Source organism: Raphanus sativus, chromosome 9 (assembly GCF_000801105.2).
Source record: "Raphanus sativus cultivar WK10039 chromosome 9, ASM80110v3, whole genome shotgun sequence".
Taxonomy (NCBI): domain Eukaryota; kingdom Viridiplantae; phylum Streptophyta; class Magnoliopsida; order Brassicales; family Brassicaceae; genus Raphanus; species Raphanus sativus.
This window is the reverse complement of record NC_079519.1, coordinates 30,969,685-30,991,677: the sequence shown is the minus strand read 5'-3', so window position 1 is coordinate 30,991,677 and position 21,993 is coordinate 30,969,685. Positions and strand designations below refer to the sequence as shown.

The following is a 21,993-nucleotide window of genomic DNA, read 5'->3' as shown; positions in this document are numbered from 1 at the left end:
GGTAGTTTCTGCATGGGGGGATCGAACCCGGATGGTGTTTGCCACCAAGGCCCGTCCTTACCACTTGGACTATTTCGTCCGGACGATTTAGTATTTTTTTCAAACACTTTCTAGGGGTTTTAGGTTACTCAGATGCAAATACTAATTTTGAAATTATCTATATATTGTTATTTATAAACGTTAATAGGAAACTTTTAAAATCGATTGGATAATTCTCCAATTTTGTCACATGTATCTATATTTGGCCTAAAAAAATTATAGGAAAATGTAAAGATAAGAATATCAAATTTTAACTAGTAAAACTACAGTCGGGGTTTTCACCTATAACAATCTTAAATTGGTCTAATTAGCATAATGAAATATTTCAGTTCTTAAACTAATTTGAAAATTTATAAACCAGCCAAGCCGTTGACATAAACGCTGACAAAGCTCACGTTTAGGTGAAGCCGTAACGCGCTTTTATGTAAGTTATCATCATATATTAATGTGAAAAAGTTATCATCCTCTTTTAACATTCAACATAAATATTAATTAAATTAAATGTTTCCAGAATTAGAAGGACAAAGATGCAGAAAAACATTGGAACATTGTTTTCTGCATCAACGCGTTTTGCTAATGGACAATCTCCCTCTTTGATGGAAGCCAACAAACGACACAAGCGGTTATCTACAAAAACCAAAACGACAAATACATAGTTGTATTGTATGTAATGATTAAAAATGGTAAATAGCGTTTTTAGTTTGCATCACACAAATAGTACTCAAAATTAATTATTTATTAATTAATAAAAAACTAAATCATTATACATTCTTAACTTTAACTGCAATCTCACCTCTTAATTAAACTCTAATCACTAAATTTTCATTTCAACTATATAAATATATTTATTTTTACCTTTTAATAAATGACTAGATCATGACCCGCTCGACCGAGCGGGAGTCAATTTTTTTTTATCTTTGTTTTTACTAAATGTTATACATGATCGCAATGTGTATTAATATAAAATTTGATAAATAACAATGTGTACTAATGTGTTTAAATAAGCAATGTGTTTAATTACTAAATTTGATTTTTAAAATTATGATAACGTAAAGTAGATTTTTTCTATATTATTTAAAATATATAATGCTATATATTTTTTATTTTCAACATTTATCATACAAAACTTACATTGGGGTATTATTTATATGAAAATATATGTAACATAATATATTTATATATTATATAAACATATGCACATCCGCACGGGTTTTATTTTAAAAATATATTCTATATTGTTTAGTTTTATGTAGTATCGAGTTTGTATAATTTAATTTTGTGTTTAAAGAACAATATCAAAACTGTCTTTTGTATGTAAAAATAACACTTTGCAAGAGCGAGTTGTGTCTTTTTATTGTAACACAAAATTTTATATAAAACTTATGTTTTTGTACATTACGAAATTTAATTTTTTAAAATAATTATTACGTTATTTCAAAGTGAATTTTATCTCTGAGGTCTAATATATTTTGTGTGTAATGGTTCAAAGCATTTTCGATATATATTATATTTCAGTTTGGTTTGTTTTTATTATTATTGTATAAGTATAATACTAAACAATATTACTATATTCTAAACAATATATGAAGCTATATATGTGTTATTTGTTTAGAAAGTAGATTAGGCCCAACGTAGTTATAAAAATAGTCATATCTTTATGTATGTGTATATGACTTAATGTTATTCGTACTAATAAAATTAATATGGCCAATGAAAGTATACTGATCAATTTAAAATGAGTTGTATAGGGTAATTATAGAACGATTAATATTTTTTAGTATTCTTAGTATATATATCTTATTTAAATCGACATGTAATAAATATAAAAATCATATATGGAATATAGACAAAAAAAACTGTATTTAAGGAAATACATCAATGCAAAGTTAGACTATGGTACATATTATATATAAAGAATGAAACATTTAATTTAAATATATGAGGTCCACTTTTAAAAATCCACATAGAAAAAATTGTAATGTTCCTATTTTAATAAGATAGATTTTTTTGAAGTTGACATTGATTTAATTGAGAAGTTAATGAAGTGTATTTAATTCAAATTTAATTTTAGAAAACACATTAATGTAAGTAGAAAAGACAAAACACTAAAATATGAAGTATTATTTAATTATGTATGTAATTCAAATTTAATTTTGAAAGACACATTAATTAAAATGGAAAAACAGCATTAAAATAGGAAATATTATTTAATGTCAGTGGCATGGAAGTGTAAATAACACTGAAAACTAAGGGGCATTTTATATGTGTACTTCTCTTTTAATAATATAGATACTTTGTAATTTTTTGTATGTTATATTTTGAATAAAACTTAATTTAGGAAAAACTTGAATTAGGGCAATTTAGAGGTATTTTCTTCTATAAAATTACTGAGAATAGTACTAATTAAAATTAGGTGGGGATTTTTTGGAGGAAGAGATCTGCACGTCGATTGCTAATAAACAATGTAGTTTTGAAGATTCAGAACGTATAAAATTGGTATTAAATAGGTTTTTCGTTTGATTGTTGCAATCTGTCAATTATAGCAAAACTAAAGGTTCAAAAATGTTATTCCCTTTTGTAAATATACATTTGAGTTTTCGATTTTAAAAAAAATCTAACAATTAATTTGGAGAGAAAATTATTAGTAAATCTTGCAAACTGTTTAGATATACATCACAATAATAAGTAAGATACTTCTTAATTATTTGTCAGTTGATTCATACTTTGATAGGATATGATTTCCACGGGAAATATTTAACTTAACCATCTATTGTTTATGTATTGAATCGTGTAGCTATTAGATAATCTCTAACCCACCTCTATTTTTATCTAAAATAGGAAAACTCTATTATAAAAGTGAATTTGCTTCAATTTATGTTTTTATAATAGAGTTAATCAGAAAAATATAAAGAATTATTATTTTCATCTCTAAATTTAGAGGCAAAAAGTATGATTCCTCTATATTTTTTCTATAAAATAGAGAAACTATATTATATAGACATACATTGGAGAAAATCTACATCTATAATAGAAATTTCGATTCTAGAAAAAAATATAGAGATGTACATTAGCGATGCTCTTAGAACTGAATTAGTGACGGATAAAATATAGCGTCCGAGCTGATTTTTTCCTTTCGATAATAAAAACATTCATTTTATTTGATTATCTATTATTTATATTTTAGAATATTGTGGTCAGAAACTGGGAGAGACCTAATTATAAATCACATTGCGGTAAAAGATTGGATTTAAAATATTCATTATATTAAGCCTAATAAAACTAACTAGATAGAAGTACCGTGCTTGTGCGGGCATGATCAGTCTCGGAGGGTTGCCCCTTCTTTAGTGACATATGCGGTCGGCGTGTAATATTTGTAGAAATACATTTCTTGAAACTTTTTTTGGGTGTAAATGTTAAGAAAATTTCTTGAAAATTTCCTTGCATATTCGAGGAAAACCTAAGGAAACTAAGGGATGCCGAATAGTCAAAGTAACTGTTAATTGATAACTAAAAGTTTGATCATCAAGCCATGTAATTAACTAATCACTTTGACGTGTCTTACATATTAGACTATGAGCAATGGTTCTCTTTATTCAACAGTCATTTTCTATCTTTATTAAATCCAAATCACTTTTTTTTATATAACCGAAAGATCTCAAAGGCATGCTTTTTAGATCCAAAGACTAATTTCATGAGATTCACATAAGACAGTCCGGATGGCCAAGAGGAGTCGAACCCAGATGCGGTACTCACAGCTGTGAGTCTTTTACCATTAGACCAAAACCACTTAATTTTTTTTTCACATAATCATTTAATATTTAATTTTTAAAAAGAATTTCGTATGTATTGCAGTAATAAATATTGTGAAAGAGACCTCGGTAGGATCTGTGTCAGAGATATAGATCCATGTAGTATTTTCTTCTTTGTTAAATATCAATTATTAGTGAACCAAGCATCCAGGAAGTCTGGGACATAGATCCTCTATTAGATATTACCGGACGATAGATCCTCTATTAGATACTAACTTTTAAACTTGTTGCAGGAGTACTTTTGCATGGTAGCACGTGAGTGTTGACATACCGTCCATACTGTGCTAATTTGTTATGATGATACATTTTCAAAAGTTAATAATAAACCGATAAGACACAGTCAGACATAAACAAGTGATCTTCGGAAAACATCAATTGGTTTAACCAAATGGATACCTGGCCCCAAAATAAAAACAAGTCAATAGTTCAGAAGAAAGTGTTTTGTATTTGAAGTACTAATTACTAAATCCTCAAAACATCAATTTTGTGATAGAAATATCAAAACACAACGTGTAATCCTTTAATTGTTTTTAATATAAAACTAGACCATAACCCGCCCGACCGGGCGGGTGTTTATTTAATTTTTGATTTACACTAAATAATGTATTTGTTAATAGTTACTTGTGATACATTCAGAGGCGGATCTACTATAGGATTAGGAGGTTCAGTTGACACATGTTTAATTATGAAATAATTGGTTTTACATAGAAAACCAAAAAAATCAGCAGCTAAAATGATATTAGTGTATGTATTGACACACCTAAATCTGGGTTCACATCTCTAAATTATATTTTTGTTATCATATTTTTAAAATTTTGTATATCATGACACATGTAAAAAAAATTGATGGGTCCGCCATTGGATACATTGAGTTCTTTTTGAATTAAAAAAAAACAATCAAATCTGTGAAAAATATTTTTTATTATAAAGAAAGCTTAAAGTGAACAATGATAGATTATATATGAAATATATAAATCAATTTAGTTAATTTAAAATACATTGAAATAATTGACTTTGAGTCATATATAAATCAATTTAATCGGCTCATTGTTATTACATTTTTTGTTAGGGCCATAGTGTTTTAGATAAATTAAGTTGGTCTAGTGGCTCATGACTCCCCTCTCTTATTCTAACCGACAATTTTGTTTTGTAACCGTTCGGTGTTTAGAAAAAAATTGTGAAAAGTGAAAAAAAGAAATATCTCGACTTTCGGTGTTCTCTCATGGCGATGACGATTTCAAAACTCATTAATCGAGGGTCTAATGTTTGATATTTGTGAATCTGATGTTTTTCTTTACGAATCAAGTTATGGAGTAATTAAATCTCTTTTGAAATAATTGGTTTATTTTTCATTCTGTTTCAAAGTATATTGTTTGCATGTCTAGTTACACCTAGTTAATTAATAAATGTCAAATCGATTGTTTCCTAAAAATAATGTAGTTAGCAAGAATATATGCAATACTTAATCAAGTTCAGTTAAACAGATTTTAGTGAGAAGAAAACATAGATAATTTATTCATACGATAATTTTTTAGATTTATTGAGACCTAACTCTATGTAAGTTGAATAAACATTGGTTTAGATGAAAAGGGAAATTCAATTTTATCTTGAAATTATTTTAATAGAGAATGGAAGTTAAATTTTATTTTACGACAATAAATAATTTTGAAATTAATATCCTAGATTTTTTTTTATAACAAATAAATAATTTCGGAATTTATTTAATACAAGAGAAGTTAAATTTTGTTTTAGGACAACATATTAACTAAACTGAAAAAGACAAACATTAAAATATAGACTATCTATAAATAAAGAGAGTGATAAAAACACATTTAATAAACTGGTTAAGACAAGTATTTTTTAGGAATGTTATTAATAGGATCAGTGGCATGTAAATGTAATTAACATTGAAAACTCAGGGGCATTTCCTAAGTGTACTTCTCTTTTAATAATAGAGATTTGGCCTGTTTAATAGCGGAAGAATTAGTAGGAATCAATTGCCAAAATGAAACCTAATATAAAACCTAATGATCTTCTAACCGGTGCAACTAGGCCTGCAGGTTCGGTTACTTTGGTTAGTTCAGATGGATTAATTCGAAATTCAGTTAGTTCGAATCGATTGAAATCTCTTGTAAGTGAACTGAAAAAGTTCGATTTGATTCAGTTTGGTTTTCCGGTTAGTTTGGTTTTAAAAGATTTTACTGAAGTTTTTGGTTTTGTGATTAGTTCGATCTAAATTCGGAATTTCGGTTAAGATTGATACTATTTGGATTTTTTTAGAAAACTAAACTAATTGATTACAGAACCATACCAAACACCAAAGTCTTTTACTTGTCGAACTAAACGGAACCTTCAAACCGAACTAACTAAAACCAATTAAAATTTTCGGGTAATGACTGCATGCCTAGGCGTTGTTTCCTGTGGCGCTGGCTACGATCCTATGACAACCCATTTACGATCCTATGACAACCCATTTAGAGGTGATATATCCTCCAATTTCATTCATATGTATATTAATAAACAAACAAATTATCTTATATTTTCTCCCTTAACATATCTAACGGTCTTCACAAAATAACAGTGACATTATTGTTATTAAAGGGAACAATACCGTTATCACAACAGCTGCAATAGTTTGAAGAACATATAGAGAAATTAAAGGGAATGGTTGGAGAAGAAAAGACAAATCTGAAAATCGAGAGTAGCTTCTTCTCTGTTGTGTGTGTGTGTGTGTGGTAGTAGTGATATATATCACCAACACCTACTTGGCTACTTCGGCATTCCTGCTATGCAACTCAAAATTCGATTTCTTTTTTTTGCTAAACTTTTTTCTTTTGCTAAACAATTTTTTTCACCTCCCTTTTAGCCCAAAAATGCTTGGTCTTTTGTTCAAGTAAGAAATAAGCAACATACTATATCAACATTACAACATACATACCTTTTAGGATGTATTCCATCACATAGAACTTTTGTACGAGGAGTCTAACGATAGCCGATAGGTATAATGACGCATCAAAACTTCACAATGACAATCTCTTAGCAAATATTGATTTGCTTTCTAGAAATCTAGTGGATAATACTTTAATCTATGTCGACATCTATAATCCTCTATCTTGAGATCATTTTAAACCCTATAATAACTATACGGTAATTATTATTATTATTTTTGGTTCTACAACTGCAGATTTCAAAGCAATTAACGTTATAAGAATGCATGTGGGCATTGTGGATGCTACAAGATTTCAAGTGGTTGGTGTAGGATTTTATGGAACCGGACGGACTATTAAAAGTGGCTGTGCTTTGCAACAAATTAAATTCACACCCGTACCTTACTCAAGATCTGACTGTGTCTTGGGATAGCTACCGTCCAACTGAATAGACAATCTATTCATACTCGCAAAAGTTTTAGACAAATATCTCAACAAATGCTTTTGATCGATGACTCGCTTGTACTTTTTTTAACTTGAAATAAACTTCAGTTTGGCACAAAACAGCATACGAACTTATTTGGATTTAATTCAAATAAGTTTCTACTGTTCATTTCATATTTGTATATTTCACTGTCATTCGTTTTATGTTTTCTTGCCAAGACCTGACTCGCCTGAGCTGTCTTTTACCAAAACTTCTTATTCTTGGCTATCTTCGCAGTACACTGTCATTCGTTTTATGTTTTCTTGCCAAACTTCATTTTAGTTCCACCTTTTTCAGGCTTTGATAAGGTTTGATGTTCATATCTATATAAAGTAACTCAAGTAGAGATATACTCTTTTCATATTCTACAATGATAAATACCCAATTGTGAGGAAAAAAACACTTCCAGAAACAAACATTAACGAAATATAATGATTAAAGTAAGGAAACTTGCATATGCGACAATCCTCACATGAACCAATTCCATGTGCCCGTTTCTTTCACAAGCTTAATAACAAAATAATCCGAAAGATGTAATTAACAGAAACAGAAAAAAGCTCTAATAACTGTACACAAACGTGTTCGACAGAAACAGAAGAAATACTAAATGGTGGTCGACAGAGATTTGCCAAATGGTGACAATTTGGAGTGCATTGATTACGATTTCTACAAATATATAAAAGTCACCAAGATGTTGAAATAACTTCTTTTTTTTGGACAAAGTTGAAATGACTTTCATTAATAATAATGAAAATTGGAATAGGAATAGCATACAGTATTAGTAAAATACTAAGAGCACCATCAACGCAGGGAGCTTAAGAGTGGCTTAATGTTTTTTAAGATTAAAAAAATAGAAAATGATGGAATTAGAGTAAACACGACGCTTAATTAAGCAGCGGAAGCTGCGTGGTTTGTGGACACGTGTTGGACGGTGGGCTCTCTGCGACTATTTCTCTCTCTCACGAACCGTCGAACTCTTTGTGTTTTATTCTCGACGACTTCGTCTCTACCTCCTCTTCTCTCTCGCGAAATCGACGGCTCTGTGATCTCCTCGACGCCTCCGTGATCTCTCCTTGTATTTACCGGAAGATCTCCTCGTCTCTCTTGCTCAGCTCGACGCCTCCGTGATCTCTCGAGCTCCTTGTGTTTCAATTTTTACGTCTTTCCTTCCAATGTCTCCAAGAGTAAGCTACTTCGCATCATCCGATCTCGAATTTATGTGTTTAATTGATTGATCGATTTTGGTTTTGGGGGAACAGATACATTAATGGAGACTTTGTGAAGAACGCTTGAAAAATGGGGGAAGATGCATTGGAGGACAATTATCAAGAGATGGCTTATTTCAAATTTTTATACACTTTTATTAATATAAAAATGAATAAGCTCTCTACAGAGTGGTTATGGTTAAGGATGCTATAAGAACGTCGAGCCCGAAAACCCATTTTGTGGCTCCCAAAAACAATGGGAAAATAAACTATTGCGATTTGGCATATTATTAGACCTCTGCACTGTTTACTATAAAGTTTTTGCCTTTTTCTATAACTGAAAAGAAGATATGTCATGTAGTAATATGGGAGTATTATGTAATATATGCACATTTCTCAATTTGTTACAGATTCAGCTAATTGGACTGCGTTTTATTTCAACTTTCTCCTATGATCCATAAGTCCATTTATTTAAATTTAATATTCCCTCTGTTTCATTATAAGTGTCGTTTTAGATTTGTGCACACGGATTAAGAAATCATTTAATTTTGCATATTTTCAATATAAAAACATCATTACCGATACAATTCAACCAATAGAAAAATAGAATGGAGAATAAAGTTAATAAATTTTGCATTGAAACTCTAAAACGACACTTATTTTACAACGAAAAAATTTTCTAAAACGACATAAAGGAGGGAGTAGTACTTTTAAGAACTTCGTTTACTGAAAGCTGTAAACAATAAATTCGACACAAGAAATTAAAAATAAAAAAGGATATAAACATTACATTGAATTGAATTGAATTGAATTTAATTTAATTTAATTTACAGAGGTGGTGGTGGTGGGGAGTGAGAGAGTGGAAAATTCAAAACGCAGCTCTCTCTCTCTCTCTCCTGACTCTTCTTCACCTCTCTCGTCACATCAATCCACACTGTATAGTAGTATCTGTTTTCTTCTTCTTCCTCAAGTTCTCTGCTCTGCTTCTTCACTTTTCCATTGGTCCCAAATCCCAAATCATTAAAACTTACTTCCTCTTCTCTCATTTTTAACCTTTAACTTATCTGACCCCATCTCTCAAAAAAAAATCTCTCCTTTCTCTTTCTTCTGACTCATCCTCTTTGGTCTCTTAAAACTTTCCTCGATTTCAATTCTCAATTGCTTTGGTTCAAGTGAATGAAATTGCCGGTACCTCCCCCCCTGTTAATGTGTCCATAACCTCGAATTCGATTGATTCCCTTCATCAAGATCCCAATTTTGGAATGAGCCCGTGAGTGAAAGTTGAGGTCTTTGGCATCTCAAGTTAACCCATTAGGTAAAAGTGGTTCACTTTCTGATCTGATTTGATTCCTTGTAAAAAAGTTCTCAAAGTCTTTTGTTTTGTATCTATCTTATTCGACTTGTCTTGTCTTCACAGCTCTGTTCTGTATTATCCTGTGGCGTCCACTTTTAGATTAAAAACTGTCTTAATCTCTCCCCATTTACTTCAGATTAATAGTTTTGTCAATTATTGATTGTTTTTTATACACGATCTTTAGCCGTTTTTTTTTTGGTTGTCTGCTACTACAGTTTCTCAAATCAAGATCCCATTTTTCTGCATTCCAGGGAAAATATAATTCAGTAGATGGAAGAATAATAATTAAACAAAAAAAAAAATGGAAGTTGTTGAGAGGAAACGATCTAGAGGAGGGTTCTTGAATCTATTTGATTGGCCTGGAAAGTCCCGCAAGAAGCTCTTCTCTTCTGCCAGCTCACAACTCTCAGGTTTGTCTTACATTATAGTATGGTCACAACTAGTTAGTTCTTGTGATACTCTCATATGTAGATGTCTTAGCTGTAAGAGAAATGTACTTCTCTTTAGAAGGATTTAAAAAGGGAAAATTGTCTTTTAAATCACGAACTTTCAAATTTGGTTGAATAAAAGCCTGAACTTTCCCTTGGACCATTTAAAGCACCAATTTAATTTGACTAGCCATTTTAAGCACGACGTTAACTCGGATAACAGAATGATTAAACAGAGTTAAATGCCGTCTCTAATCTCCGTTAAGTTCAAAACGACGTCGTTTAGAAATCTTTTAAAAAATCGCATCTGGGTGGATCGAACCTGTTACCAAAGACACACACATGTAACGCGCAAACCACTAGACTACTTGCACTTTTTGAACTTTTTTGACTAATAATACCTATTATTGTGAAACCTCCAAATCATCTTCTTCCACTCTAAATCCCTAAATGATTTTATAAATATTAAAACTTGTAAATAGCTTATTAGTTATTTGAAATTTTGTGAGTATAAATAACTAAATGATTTTTAATTATATTTTTTAACTAATAATAATACAAAATGATTTTAAATTATGATTTTTAAAAATATAATCTTTTAGTATTATTAAAAATTATAATAAACAATTATAGTTAATAATAACTTGTCTGATTTATAATAATAATTAATTATAATTTTTAATTAATAGTATACCAAATGATTGTTAATTATAATTTTAATTACTAGATGATTTTTAATTACTAATAAAACAAAATGATTTTTATTATAAGTAGTATTTTTAATAATACTTGTAAATAAAACTTAATATTATAGTTAAGTTAATAATTATTATAAGTTTAATATTTTTAGTAATGTTCACAAATTTTTGAATAGTTAATAATTTATTTACAATTTTTAATATTTATAAAATTAATTAGGGATTTAGGGTTGAATAAGATGATTTGGAGGTTTCACAATACTAACTATTACTAGTCAATCATGTTAAAAAATATTTAAGTGGTCTAGTGGTTTGAGCCTTACATGTGTGTGTCTATTGTCACGGGTTCGATTCCACTCAAATGCATATTTTTAAAAGATTTTTAAACGACGTCGTTTTGGACTTAACGGAGATTAGAGACGACATTTAACTCTGTTTAATCATTCTGTTATCCGAGTTAACGTCGTGCTTAATTTGGTTTAGTCAAACTAAATTGATGTTTAAAATGGCTAGTCAAATTAAATTGATGCTTTAAATGGTCCAAGAGAAAGTTCAGGTTTTTTTTCAACCAAATTTGAAAGTTCGTGATTTAAAAGACAATTTTCCCGATTTAAAAATGGTTTAAGACATTGTTTTTTTTGTAGCAGAAGAATCAAAGCAGACAAAACAGAATGCTCAAAACCTCTCCAGTCCTTCTCTCGTGAGTTTTCTCAATAACTATTCAAGTGGCCTTCGTCTTTTTCTCTCATTTATGTTTCGTTTTAGTCTAGTTTGATGACAAGAATCAACTTTTGTTTCAGAATGAGGTTGATGAGGTTAGCAAGAACTTGAGAAGTGAGTCAAGCTGTTGTGGATCTTCTGTTACTAGCGATGAGGAAGGGACAGGAACGAGAGCCCCGAGCGTGGTTGCAAGGCTCATGGGTCTAGAGTCTCTACCTGTACCAAACGTTCAGGAGCCTCGGTTTAACCCCGATCTTGATCCATTCTTCCTCAGACCTTCACGCAACACAACAAGCAGCAAATGGAATGCTGCATATGAGAATCTCCGTAGTGACTATGACCGAGTATCCTCGGAACATTTGGATTCAAGAACGAGTGATGGCCGCAGCAACAGACCCATTGAGAGGTTTCAGACTGAAACATTCCCTCCCAGGTCGGCCAAACCGATCTGCGTTACCAACAACAGGCTCTTGTCTCCCATCAGGAGCCCTGGGTTCGTCCCATCCAGGAACCCTGTTTATGTAATGGAAGCAGCTTCGAGAATGATTGAACCAAGTCCTCCTAGGATGGTTGCTGCTAGAACGCGCTTTTCGCCGTCATCCAACTCTCCTTCATCGGTTCCTATGAGGATTCAAGATTTAAGAGAGAAACTAGAAGCTGCACAGAAGGTTTCAAGCCGCCAAGTCAGTGGAAAGCACAACGAGAAAAGAGCATCAGCATCAGTCTCAACACCATCAACTAGTAATAGTAAGTTCACAGGGAAAAACAGTTCTTCTGATGGTTTGAAGAGAAAAGCAAAGCCACCTTATGTATCTGCTCAAGCAAAGACCAGCACAACGCCCTTAAGCGGCGTCAGCAGAAGCCAAAAGGAGAAAGCAGAAGCTAAGAATGGTCTCAGAGGAGGAGCTCACATTAACACAGGAAAGAGTGTGCTTAAGCAGAACTACCAGAAACAGAACTGCAGAGACAAGACCTCTGCTTCAAACCAAAAAAGCAGCAATGTAGTTAACAAAGCTGTGAGCAAGGTTCCGGTGTCAAAGCAGCAGGGTGAGGCATTAGCGGGAAAGAACACTTATTTATCTTTGTCTCGCAAAAAGGCACTTCCCAGGAGCAAAAAGCCTCCAAACGGGAGGATGCAAGGAACTGGAACCTCCGATGACAAACGGATCAAAAGGAATGAAAACGTGATAAAATGTAACGTCACCATTGATAATAACACAGGCAAAGATGGTCGGAAAAAGGAAACGGATGTGATCTCATTCACGTTCTCATCCCCCATCAAAGGCTTATCATCTGATTCACTGTCTTCAACTCAAGGAAACACAGACCGAGACACAGACTCTGCAGTTAGTTTCGACATGTTTGGTGGAGATTCTTTGAATGTCCTGTTAGAGAAAAAGCTCAGAGAGCTGACTTCTAAGCTTGAGTCTTCTAGCTGTAGCTTGACACAAGAAGAGTCTCCACGCTTCAGCGCTAAAGATGAGGTGAACGGGATGAAGTCGACCCAAGACGGTCTGGATACTGTTTTATCAGAGAGTGAATCTGTTTCTGACTGCACTTCAGTCTATGACAAACAAAAATTTCAGGTTAGTTGTGTTTCCCTGATCCAGCTAAGAGACTAAATATCCAATCTATTTATAGCATTATAAAGTTTAAATGTCTTGCCATTGTTTCGTCTCTTTACATTACTTAAGGCTTTCTAACTAGTAATGTTTTGTGTATTCTGGAAAAAAAAAGATGATACAAGCAGAAGAGCAGGAAGTTAGCAGCATTAGCACTGTGACAGAAGCTGATGATCTCAGAAGCTCTTGCAGCAAGGGCTTCTTAGATTGCAGACAGACCACAGAACATGGTTCGTTTTCTTTTACTTCACAAGACAAGACAAAGACAAAGTAGAACACCTAAGTTCAAATCATATTATGGAAATCTACATTCGTCCTGCAAAACTTGTTTGCATTGAATAGGATTTAGGCAGTAGAACTAATGGATTAAAAGGGAAGCTTGATTGATTGCAGCTAATTTTACCTTGTTAAAAACGCTTTACAGAGATTAAACAGTCCTCACCAGATCAAGAATTTACATGGGTTTCATCATCAGCACAAGAAGAGTCTGAACTCTCAGAGTCTGTAATAACACTGGCTTATTCAGAAGACGAAGAAAGGCTAGACTGGGAGCTTGAGTACATATCTGAGATCCTCGGTTCTGACCAACTGATGGTGAAAGAGTTTGCTTTGGGGATGGCTGCTGATATATTACCTGCGAGCCTCTTTGATGAAATGGAAGGCCCTGGAGAAGCAACAGCAGCCAAGCTTAGAAGAAAAACTGTATTTGATTTTGTCAATAACTCCTTAGCACTTAAATGCGAGCAGATGGTTAGGGGTACCTGCAGAGGGATATTGGGGAAAGAGGGGATTCTGTTTGAACATAGAGTTTGGTTAGCTGAAGAACTGAACAGAGAGGTTCAGGGGTTGAAGAAGATGAGGGAGATGATGATGGACGAGCTTGTTGACAAAGAGATGAGCAGTTTGGAAGGGAATTGGCTTGATTTCGAGAGGGAGAGTTATGAAGAAGGCATTGACATTGAGGGAGAGATAGTCTCTACGTTGGTTGATGATTTAGTTAATGATCTTGTCTGTGTGTTCAAAGAACAACAAGGGCATGGGTTAGTGTCTGCTTTTGTCAGAGTTTGATCTTCTCTCAGCGTTGTAGAAGCTCCTGGTCATATCCTCTGAGCATTCCTTATATATTTTTCAACGGTTCTTTTGATTTGTTATGTATTGTCTTACATGGGTAAATCCCTTTAAAGATCGAATGAAGTGCAAATAAACTATCAAAATGATTAAGAAAAATGTTTAACAACTTTACTTTTAAGTTTAGAGGATTTAGAATAGAAGAGTCTTTTGACATAAGAAAGCAAATAGTTTCAAGTCAACAACTGAATCTAAATCATTACAAGCCTGTGTCTGAAGCATCATCGATTCATCGTACTCTAAGCCTAGATAGTTAGCTGACTAGAGAGTACAAAGTACAAACCCAATATCTCAAGGATAAGATTACACACTACTAGTACTACACACACATTTTTCTACATGAGAGACTTGATATCATCATCTGAGTTAACTGAATCATCTTCCAGCTCCTGCTGCTTTGAGGAAATTGTCAAATGGACTAGCTGGAGGTAGACTCATCATGGACCACGTATCCTGAAACACACCACATTCTCTCCCATAGATGCTCCCATCTTCTGTTACCTGTAAAGTTTCAAACTTTCTCAGTATTAGTAAAAGACAAACACAAGACTGAAACTAGGCTTTGAAGGCGAACGATACCTTTTCAAGTGCAGAAGACTCCTCTGATGAGTTTCTGTAGAGACCATTCACTTGGCGGTTCTCGGTGGCCAACCACCTTGAGAGCCTCTGTCTTGTCCCAGTCCCAAAGGTTTCGCAGCGGTTTGTCATTGTGTCGTAAGGAAGCGGAGAAGTGGAGACAGATGACACAACTACTTGACCAGCCACCTCAAGGGCCTAGACAACAAAATCATGAACCAATCATTAGAAGACACACAAATCATCATCGACCAGTTTATAACTTATGTTGAATGTAGTCTGCGCTTACAGATTCCATAAGCTGGCCAATGCTGATAACTTGAGGAGTAGTAGATGATGAAGGGGACCCTCTTGGTTGAAAACGTACAGAGAGTTCACTCGTCACTTCGTCCTCGACCATTGTACCTGCAGGTATGTCCTGCAAAAGAAACTATATTTATATACAATGTCCCAAAGTTAAACCCAATCTGGATCTTGAGAGAGATTATTTTACCTCATCAAAGGACAGCGATTCCTTAGAGATACTTTGGTTTGGTCCAGGCTCAGAGATAAGCCGTGATCCAAACATAAAAGCATCATCAGGTGTGAACGGCTCAGAGAGTTGCATCTGTACATCAGCTTCTTGGAACTTAACAAGAGAAACATATATATAAACTCAAGTCAGTACAAGAAACACCAGGTCTAATAAACCTGGTCTATACTCAAACACATAACATAAAAGCTAAGCTTTACCTTTGAAGCCTTAGATAGATTTTTAGCCACCACATCGGTAATGATAGTGTTGGAAAGTTCTACTTTGCTTCTCATCTCAAACAGCATGGAAGTAGCCATCTGGCTATCACTTGAGGACCCAAAATCTTTCATATTTGCCTGTGGTTTTACGTGAAGTTGTAAGTCATCGCCAATGAACAGATACGGATCCACCTGAAATTTTGAGGAGCGTATTAACACAACCTTCATGGAGATATTATACTTAAACTGAAACAACACACTGAGAGAACTCACATCGCCAGGGAGTTGACTCTTCAGGATTTTGCAAATATGAGGAATCTGATATATTTTGGCAGCGAACATCAGCGTGCTTGTGGATAAAGCAAGGATCAACCTCTTGCAAACTGTTGGTAATGTGCCTGGCAATTAGGAATATTAGATTGCACATAAGCTATTTCTAAAAGCTTGATCAGATTAATAGAACATAATCAATACCGTTGTTAAGGTCCAAAGAAAGATTCCTAAGTGAGAAGAGAAGCTGGAAGGCTCTAACAACAAGCCCATCATCAGGGTTCTGCAGTTTAAAATGATCATGAGAGGGTTAAGTACAGCATTCACCAAAGTGTAGACATTAAGAGAGACAGAAGAGGTGTACCTTTAGTCGCAAGGAAAGGAGCACCAAACTCAAAGAATGAGCAATAGCTTCAATGTTTGAAGGTAAGTTATCAGGAAGAGTTGATTGTGTCCAAAACGCAGATAACAATTGGCCTATTTGATCTTCAGTAAACTTCATCATTGATGGTAACTGCAAAAACACCAAAATAGCATTAGAAGACTGCATAAAACATGTGATGGTCCATTAGCACATTAAAAATGTTTTACCATGTCAGCTAGACTGACACTCCCAGCAGTCCTATCAATCATGGAATTCAACTTGTGAAAGTTTGGGGAAGATTTGTAGTTCTTAAGATCCTCATTATAACCATTCTTCTCAATCTTGACGCCATCCTTCTCCTTTCTGAGCTTGTCTAATCTAGCAGCGATAGATGTGAACGCAGAGGTTGTTGTATCGCTTCTCAAGTTCCTGGACTCGTTGAGATAACCAGAAGCTCTCACTGATGCAAGTCCAGCCTGAGACTGACCAGAACTCGGCAAGAGAATCACAGAGAATATCTCATGCGCTCCCACACGAGTCTCCACATTCGGATGCAGCATTGCTTTGAGAAGCGCATCAAGAAGTGCGTCTGGGAAAACCTGCTGTGAACGCATAGATGGTGATAACGCTGAAGACATAGCGTGGGCGAGAATCAACAGTGATCCAACGGCTGCACGTGAAATAACTCCTGAAGAAGGAAGCCCCTCGACTAAAACAGCCATCATAATGAACAATGGCTGTGTGTTTCCAACTCCTTTGGCTATCTCTCGCAGACAATCTTCAATAGAGTTCTGAAGCATCACGTTCAAGTTGAGTTCCTCTTCTCCAACAGATCTCGATGTTGCCTGGAAGCTTTTCCTCAGATGCCGGCACAAGTCATTAACAAAACTTATGTCCCTAAGATAGGAGCTGGTCCTGATCAGCTTTGCTAAACAACCAGCAACTTGTATGATATATGCCTTGAGTTCAGGATCATTGACAACATGCTTATTGTCAAGATGACGTACAACAGTTGATAGCACCAGCTGCTGACTCCCTAATATTAAAAAAAAAGAAACATATCTGTGAGTACACATACATGAGAGATAACAACTTCACGGACAAGGATTGCATAAGTTTATCATTACTGCATAATTGCAGGTAGTTTTGTATATTATATGATGATGTAATCGATGATTTGAGCAGTGTTAAAAAAACAGAAAAGAGAGACGAAGTAGATACCAGAGGTTTCCATCATATATGTTGCATCAGAGAGAACTATCATGGCCAGACCGTTTGGAGGAGTCCATTGGCGTCTAGAGTTGAAATAGCTGAACATAGGATCCAAGATACACCGCAGAGTTGTGCTTTCTTTAGCCAGATCAACCATCCTCTGGAGACAAATCTGTGCCCAAACTTTAGGCATCTCACTCTCTTCTCTGAGAACAATCAAACAACAATTAAGTAATTTTTTTCAAGTGGATGAGGGCCCTGAGAGCAAATATTATAGGTTACTTACTTAGTCAACAGAGTCGGATCTTTTCTTGCAGTTCTTGGTCTGACAATCATGTAGCTAGGGCTATTACAACCGCTGACTCCTGCTCCTCGGCCTTCACATCTGATCACTTCATTCACCCAGTTGCAGTTCTGCTCTTCTCTGTCTTCGTTGGTCTGAGCGATCATGTTTGCCTCGTAGTTATCAAGAACGGCGTGTACAATCTCATCAAAAGCAGCAAAGATTTGTGAAAACTCTCCCATAAACCACACCTGAATGAAGAAACAAAACATAAGAAAAAAAATAAACACTGATAAAAACAGAAAAAAAAAACTTTTGGGTAAGTTGAGATTGCTCTACCATAGCTGAGAGGCATTGGAGGCCAGATGCTCTCAGACACTGCTTTTGATGTTCTTCACCTTGTTCACGAGCCAATGAGCAAACTTTATGCGCAAATTTTTCAATGCTGTGTGTGTAAGTTCCATCAACCTATTCGTATCAGATAAAGAGTCAGATACTTCGCATTATCAACATGGACTAGCATAAGCGTAGATAGTAGAATTGATCTTTTACCTGACTGTAAATGAACCTTGTCAAAGTTTGGCATCCAAGAATGGTAGGTGTTTCCTGCTTTGAATTCTCAAGTAGCTCTGTAACCACATTCAGCAAACTTGCAGCGAAATAAGCCCTTGAAATAAGAGAGAGAAAGAGAAACATGCAAACTTTAGTGAAAAAAGTTTAAGAATGATTGAAAAGAATGGTGCTCTCTATGACTTTGCCTTACATCTGATCTTTGCAATGGCAAAGCATTTTGTTGTAAGCCTCAGTGACAATATTGATGAACTTCATCTGTTCGGATCGAAGGTCCTTGTAACACCTCTCTTCAAGAATCTTAGCTATCTGTCACAAACACAAAACACATTATGCTGAACTTGCACACAAGACTCTTACACACCAACTATGTAGTAAGTTTTTTTAAAGAAAAAACTATACCTTAGGGATACGGATTGGGTTTTTCGCAGCATACTCACACAGTTTGACAATCTTTCTCTCATTTGGTGCACCATCCTACAGAAAAAAAACATTAAAAGTTGTTACGGATCCACAAATCAAAACATATATCAGACAAAACATAGTCCCCAAATATAACTCTATGTCGTAAGACTGAAAGAGACCAAGATAGTGATATTCAGAAACAAAGATCACAAGTGAAAAGTCAAATAACTTTAACAACTAGCTACAAGGAACGCTTACAGGGGATTTGGGGAAGATCTCGCCGAGCAGTTTCTTGTAACGCTTGGCGGGATGTCGAGATCTCGGCCTGAGTGCAGGGCAGCAAACGCACATACTCTCGCATGCTGGGAAAACGTTCCTTGAGATGAACCCCATTTTTATCTGCAAACACTCAGAAGAACAAGAAGAAAGTGGTGTTAATACATGATAAAAGCTTCCATATTTTGTAAACCCTCCAAAGTTGCTAAACTAAAGCACTGCTCAAGGAGAATAATAATAAAAAAAAAAGAATTGAACTTTCTAGGATGAAAATTAGAAACCAGACTTTAGAATTCAAAATTCAAAATTTCAAAACATAAAAAGGTAAAATTGTCAGAGGTTCAAAAACAGCAAAACCTAAACGAATGTGAAGAACGAAACAGGGTTAAGGACAATGTGTACTAATGTTTGTATAATGATGATTGTAATAAACAAACCCTAATCAATTTTCAGCTTAAATTTACAAAGGTTATAATAGAGTAAACAGAAGAAGAAGGGAATCACAAGAGATCATGAAAGAAACCATAAAGATAAAGAGAGATTTGGAGACACGTACAGAGCTCGTGGGGAACGGATCTGGAGGAGACGAAGTGAAACTGCAAACTGGTTTCAAAGACAAAGATTTGATTTAATCTAGGCGCGTTGATGTGGAATCCAAACTTCAATTACAGAGGAGAGAGAGAGAGAAGAAGCACGTGAGATGTCACAGATTTTAATGTTTTTTCCTTTTTCACTTGGAAAAAAGCAGAACTAGGTCCTGTCTTGTGTCAGAATAATTTGGTCTTGTTTGGTTTTTCAAATATTTGCTCCATATTTATCCAAATTGTTCCAAAATCGTCAAATTATTTTTAAATATACACAATCCCCCCCTCTCCCATGTCTTGTTGCTAGACTCCAACAACAGGGACAACAAGTCAAGGAACCATTAATGAATCGGACTGTGTCCCGAGCGAGATCAGAGTCATGATGTCCTCTAGTTAACGATTCTCAACAGCAATAGACGATCATCTGAGTAACGAGAGCCAAGTGGTTCAGTCTTTATTATTGAATCATCTCAATAATAATCGTAATTGAAACAAACGTAACTGAAATTGAGTGATTCTTGGTTTAGCCGGTTATGGTGAAATTCAGTTCTAAATTGAACGGCTAAACCGAAAATCAATCGATTAAATTAATCTTATATTACTCTATTTGTTTTATATTGTAGTAGTTTTATCAAAAACAAATTATTTCACAATATAAAATATTTTTTTACATTTCAACGCAACTTTGTATTTATTTAATAATGTGTGACCAATTAAATTATGTAAGATATTTCATAATTAATTGAAATTATATATTAAATAATATTTTTAACAGATAATCACTTTCTTAATATTATTTTTTTACCCAAAACTACTTACAATTTGAAACATAAGAGGAGTAAATTATTTGAGTGATACAATCTAAATTATCTGCATTTTTCCCAGTTATCAAATAATTATTCAATTTTAGTTAAATTTATATGAAGTTATCCGAGTCCATTATCTCTTGGGAAAATTGAATTTAACTGAAACAAACATCTATGTTCACGTAGTTTTGTAGCCATAGCAGGTGATCAACAAATCCCAGACAACAAAAAAAGGAAAAAAAAAAAAGAGAACGCCAATACAAAACATTCACCACTTCAAAAACCTACTCCTTCATATGATTTCCAAGCCTGGCTTTAACGTTTCCAGACCCATGGAGACAACAAGGACATGAATGCAGAAAAAAAAAAGACTGAGTTTCAAGTAATTGGCAACGTTGATATGCCTAAGACCACTCACTCTGAAAACAAAACAACGCATGACAACATATTCGACAGAGGAGAGGGGAACTAATCTCAGGCCTTTATAGCGTCAGCTCTAGGTTTCCATAGCCCTAGCCTGTACTTATGGCTATACTTCAGTATCAGCTTCCTCTGCAAAAAAAAAAACCACAATTCATACATAAGCGCAAATAATAGCCGACATGTGTCTTAGTGAGTGACTGCAATTGTGAACAAGCCTACATTTCAAGTTCTCTTGAGCGATAAGAATAAGACTTCTTCCCACTAGTGGTACTTACATGTTTGCAAGGGACGCCATGCTTCTTGAGCCTGAGGGTACGAGTCACAAGCAGTTTCGAAAGATCACCGATCTCAGTTTCGAGTTTGGCAATATGAGCCTCGACTCCTCCCCCAATCCCACTCAAGAACTCTGGGATCCCAACCTTCACTGCAAACAAATATCCAATCCAAAACGCAAATTCACATCAACACTCTGACTATTAGGTCAATCCGCGCTCGAATCAAATAAACAAAATCGGGAAGAAAAAAACGGTTACCGGCGTAAGGAGGTGGTTTGGAATAGAATCTGGGGAGGTTTAGAGTGGAGGAAGGTTGTGTTGTCCTTAGAAGAGATCTCGCGCTCTGTATCATTTGCATCCACGCCATTATCGCCGGAGCTTTTCTTTCAGTCAGTCAGGCGTTGACAAATCTTCTCTTCCTCCCTCGTATCGGCGGGGGGGTTTTGGGTGTCTCGTGACGCTGTTTCACATAAGACAAGGGAAAAAGCTCACGATTGTGTGTGTTCAAGCCCATCATCTAAGCCCATTAGCCCAAATCAATGAAAAAAATCATCGATAAAGCTTTCTTTAGTGTTTTTATTACTGATGGATGTTTAGTTTAGAAGAAAATGTAGGAAAGAACCGGGAAGTTAGGTAAGATGATTGATGAAATGTGGGTCAGAGACACTGTGTTGTTTGAATTGTTGTTATGGAATGGAAACTGTTTGAAGTCGTGAATAATAAGGTTGAATAGACATGTCAAACTTTTTTTTTTTTTTAAACAAAAAAAATGTCAAATGTTCTTGACTGGGGACTTGTTTTGA

At 34.5% G+C, this 21,993-nt stretch overlaps 2 protein-coding genes, 1 long non-coding RNA gene and 1 other non-coding gene across 4 annotated transcripts; 2 read left to right on the top strand and 2 right to left on the bottom strand.

The window, feature by feature from the left end:
• The first annotated feature begins 7,977 nt into the window (after positions 1-7,977).
• On the top strand, positions 7,978-8,880 carry LOC130499539 (uncharacterized). The gene is made up of 2 exons (XR_008938413.1): positions 7,978-8,443; positions 8,519-8,880. It is a non-coding gene; the product is annotated as an uncharacterized LOC130499539 (long non-coding RNA).
• Positions 8,881-9,296: 416 nt separating this feature from the next.
• LOC108837262 (uncharacterized) lies at positions 9,297-14,528 on the top strand. The gene is made up of 6 exons (XR_008938870.1): positions 9,297-9,779; positions 10,070-10,332; positions 11,561-11,644; positions 11,745-13,250; positions 13,402-13,516; positions 13,711-14,528. It is a non-coding gene; the product is annotated as an uncharacterized LOC108837262 (transcript).
• A 17-nt stretch (positions 14,529-14,545) lies between these two features.
• LOC108827708 (protein SEMI-ROLLED LEAF 2) lies at positions 14,546-19,817 on the bottom strand. Its single transcript, XM_018601183.2, has 17 exons — positions 19,659-19,817; positions 19,085-19,225; positions 18,824-18,898; positions 18,615-18,730; positions 18,404-18,518; positions 18,191-18,319; positions 17,855-18,102; positions 17,578-17,774; positions 16,584-17,392; positions 16,357-16,506; positions 16,197-16,275; positions 15,996-16,120; positions 15,723-15,914; positions 15,484-15,618; positions 15,280-15,408; positions 14,994-15,188; positions 14,546-14,915 (listed from the first exon to the last, which is right to left on the bottom strand). Exons 2-17 carry the CDS (start codon positions 19,217-19,219, stop codon positions 14,790-14,792), a joined length of 2,955 nt encoding a protein of 984 aa, XP_018456685.1. The 5' UTR covers positions 19,220-19,225; positions 19,659-19,817; the 3' UTR covers positions 14,546-14,789.
• An 829-nt stretch (positions 19,818-20,646) lies between these two features.
• On the bottom strand, positions 20,647-21,641 carry LOC108827709 (uncharacterized). Its single transcript, XM_018601184.2, has 3 exons — positions 21,449-21,641; positions 21,191-21,339; positions 20,647-21,044 (listed from the first exon to the last, which is right to left on the bottom strand). Exons 1-3 carry the CDS (start codon positions 21,555-21,557, stop codon positions 20,967-20,969), a joined length of 336 nt encoding a protein of 111 aa, XP_018456686.1. The 5' UTR covers positions 21,558-21,641; the 3' UTR covers positions 20,647-20,966.
• Positions 21,642-21,993: the final 352 nt, after the last annotated feature.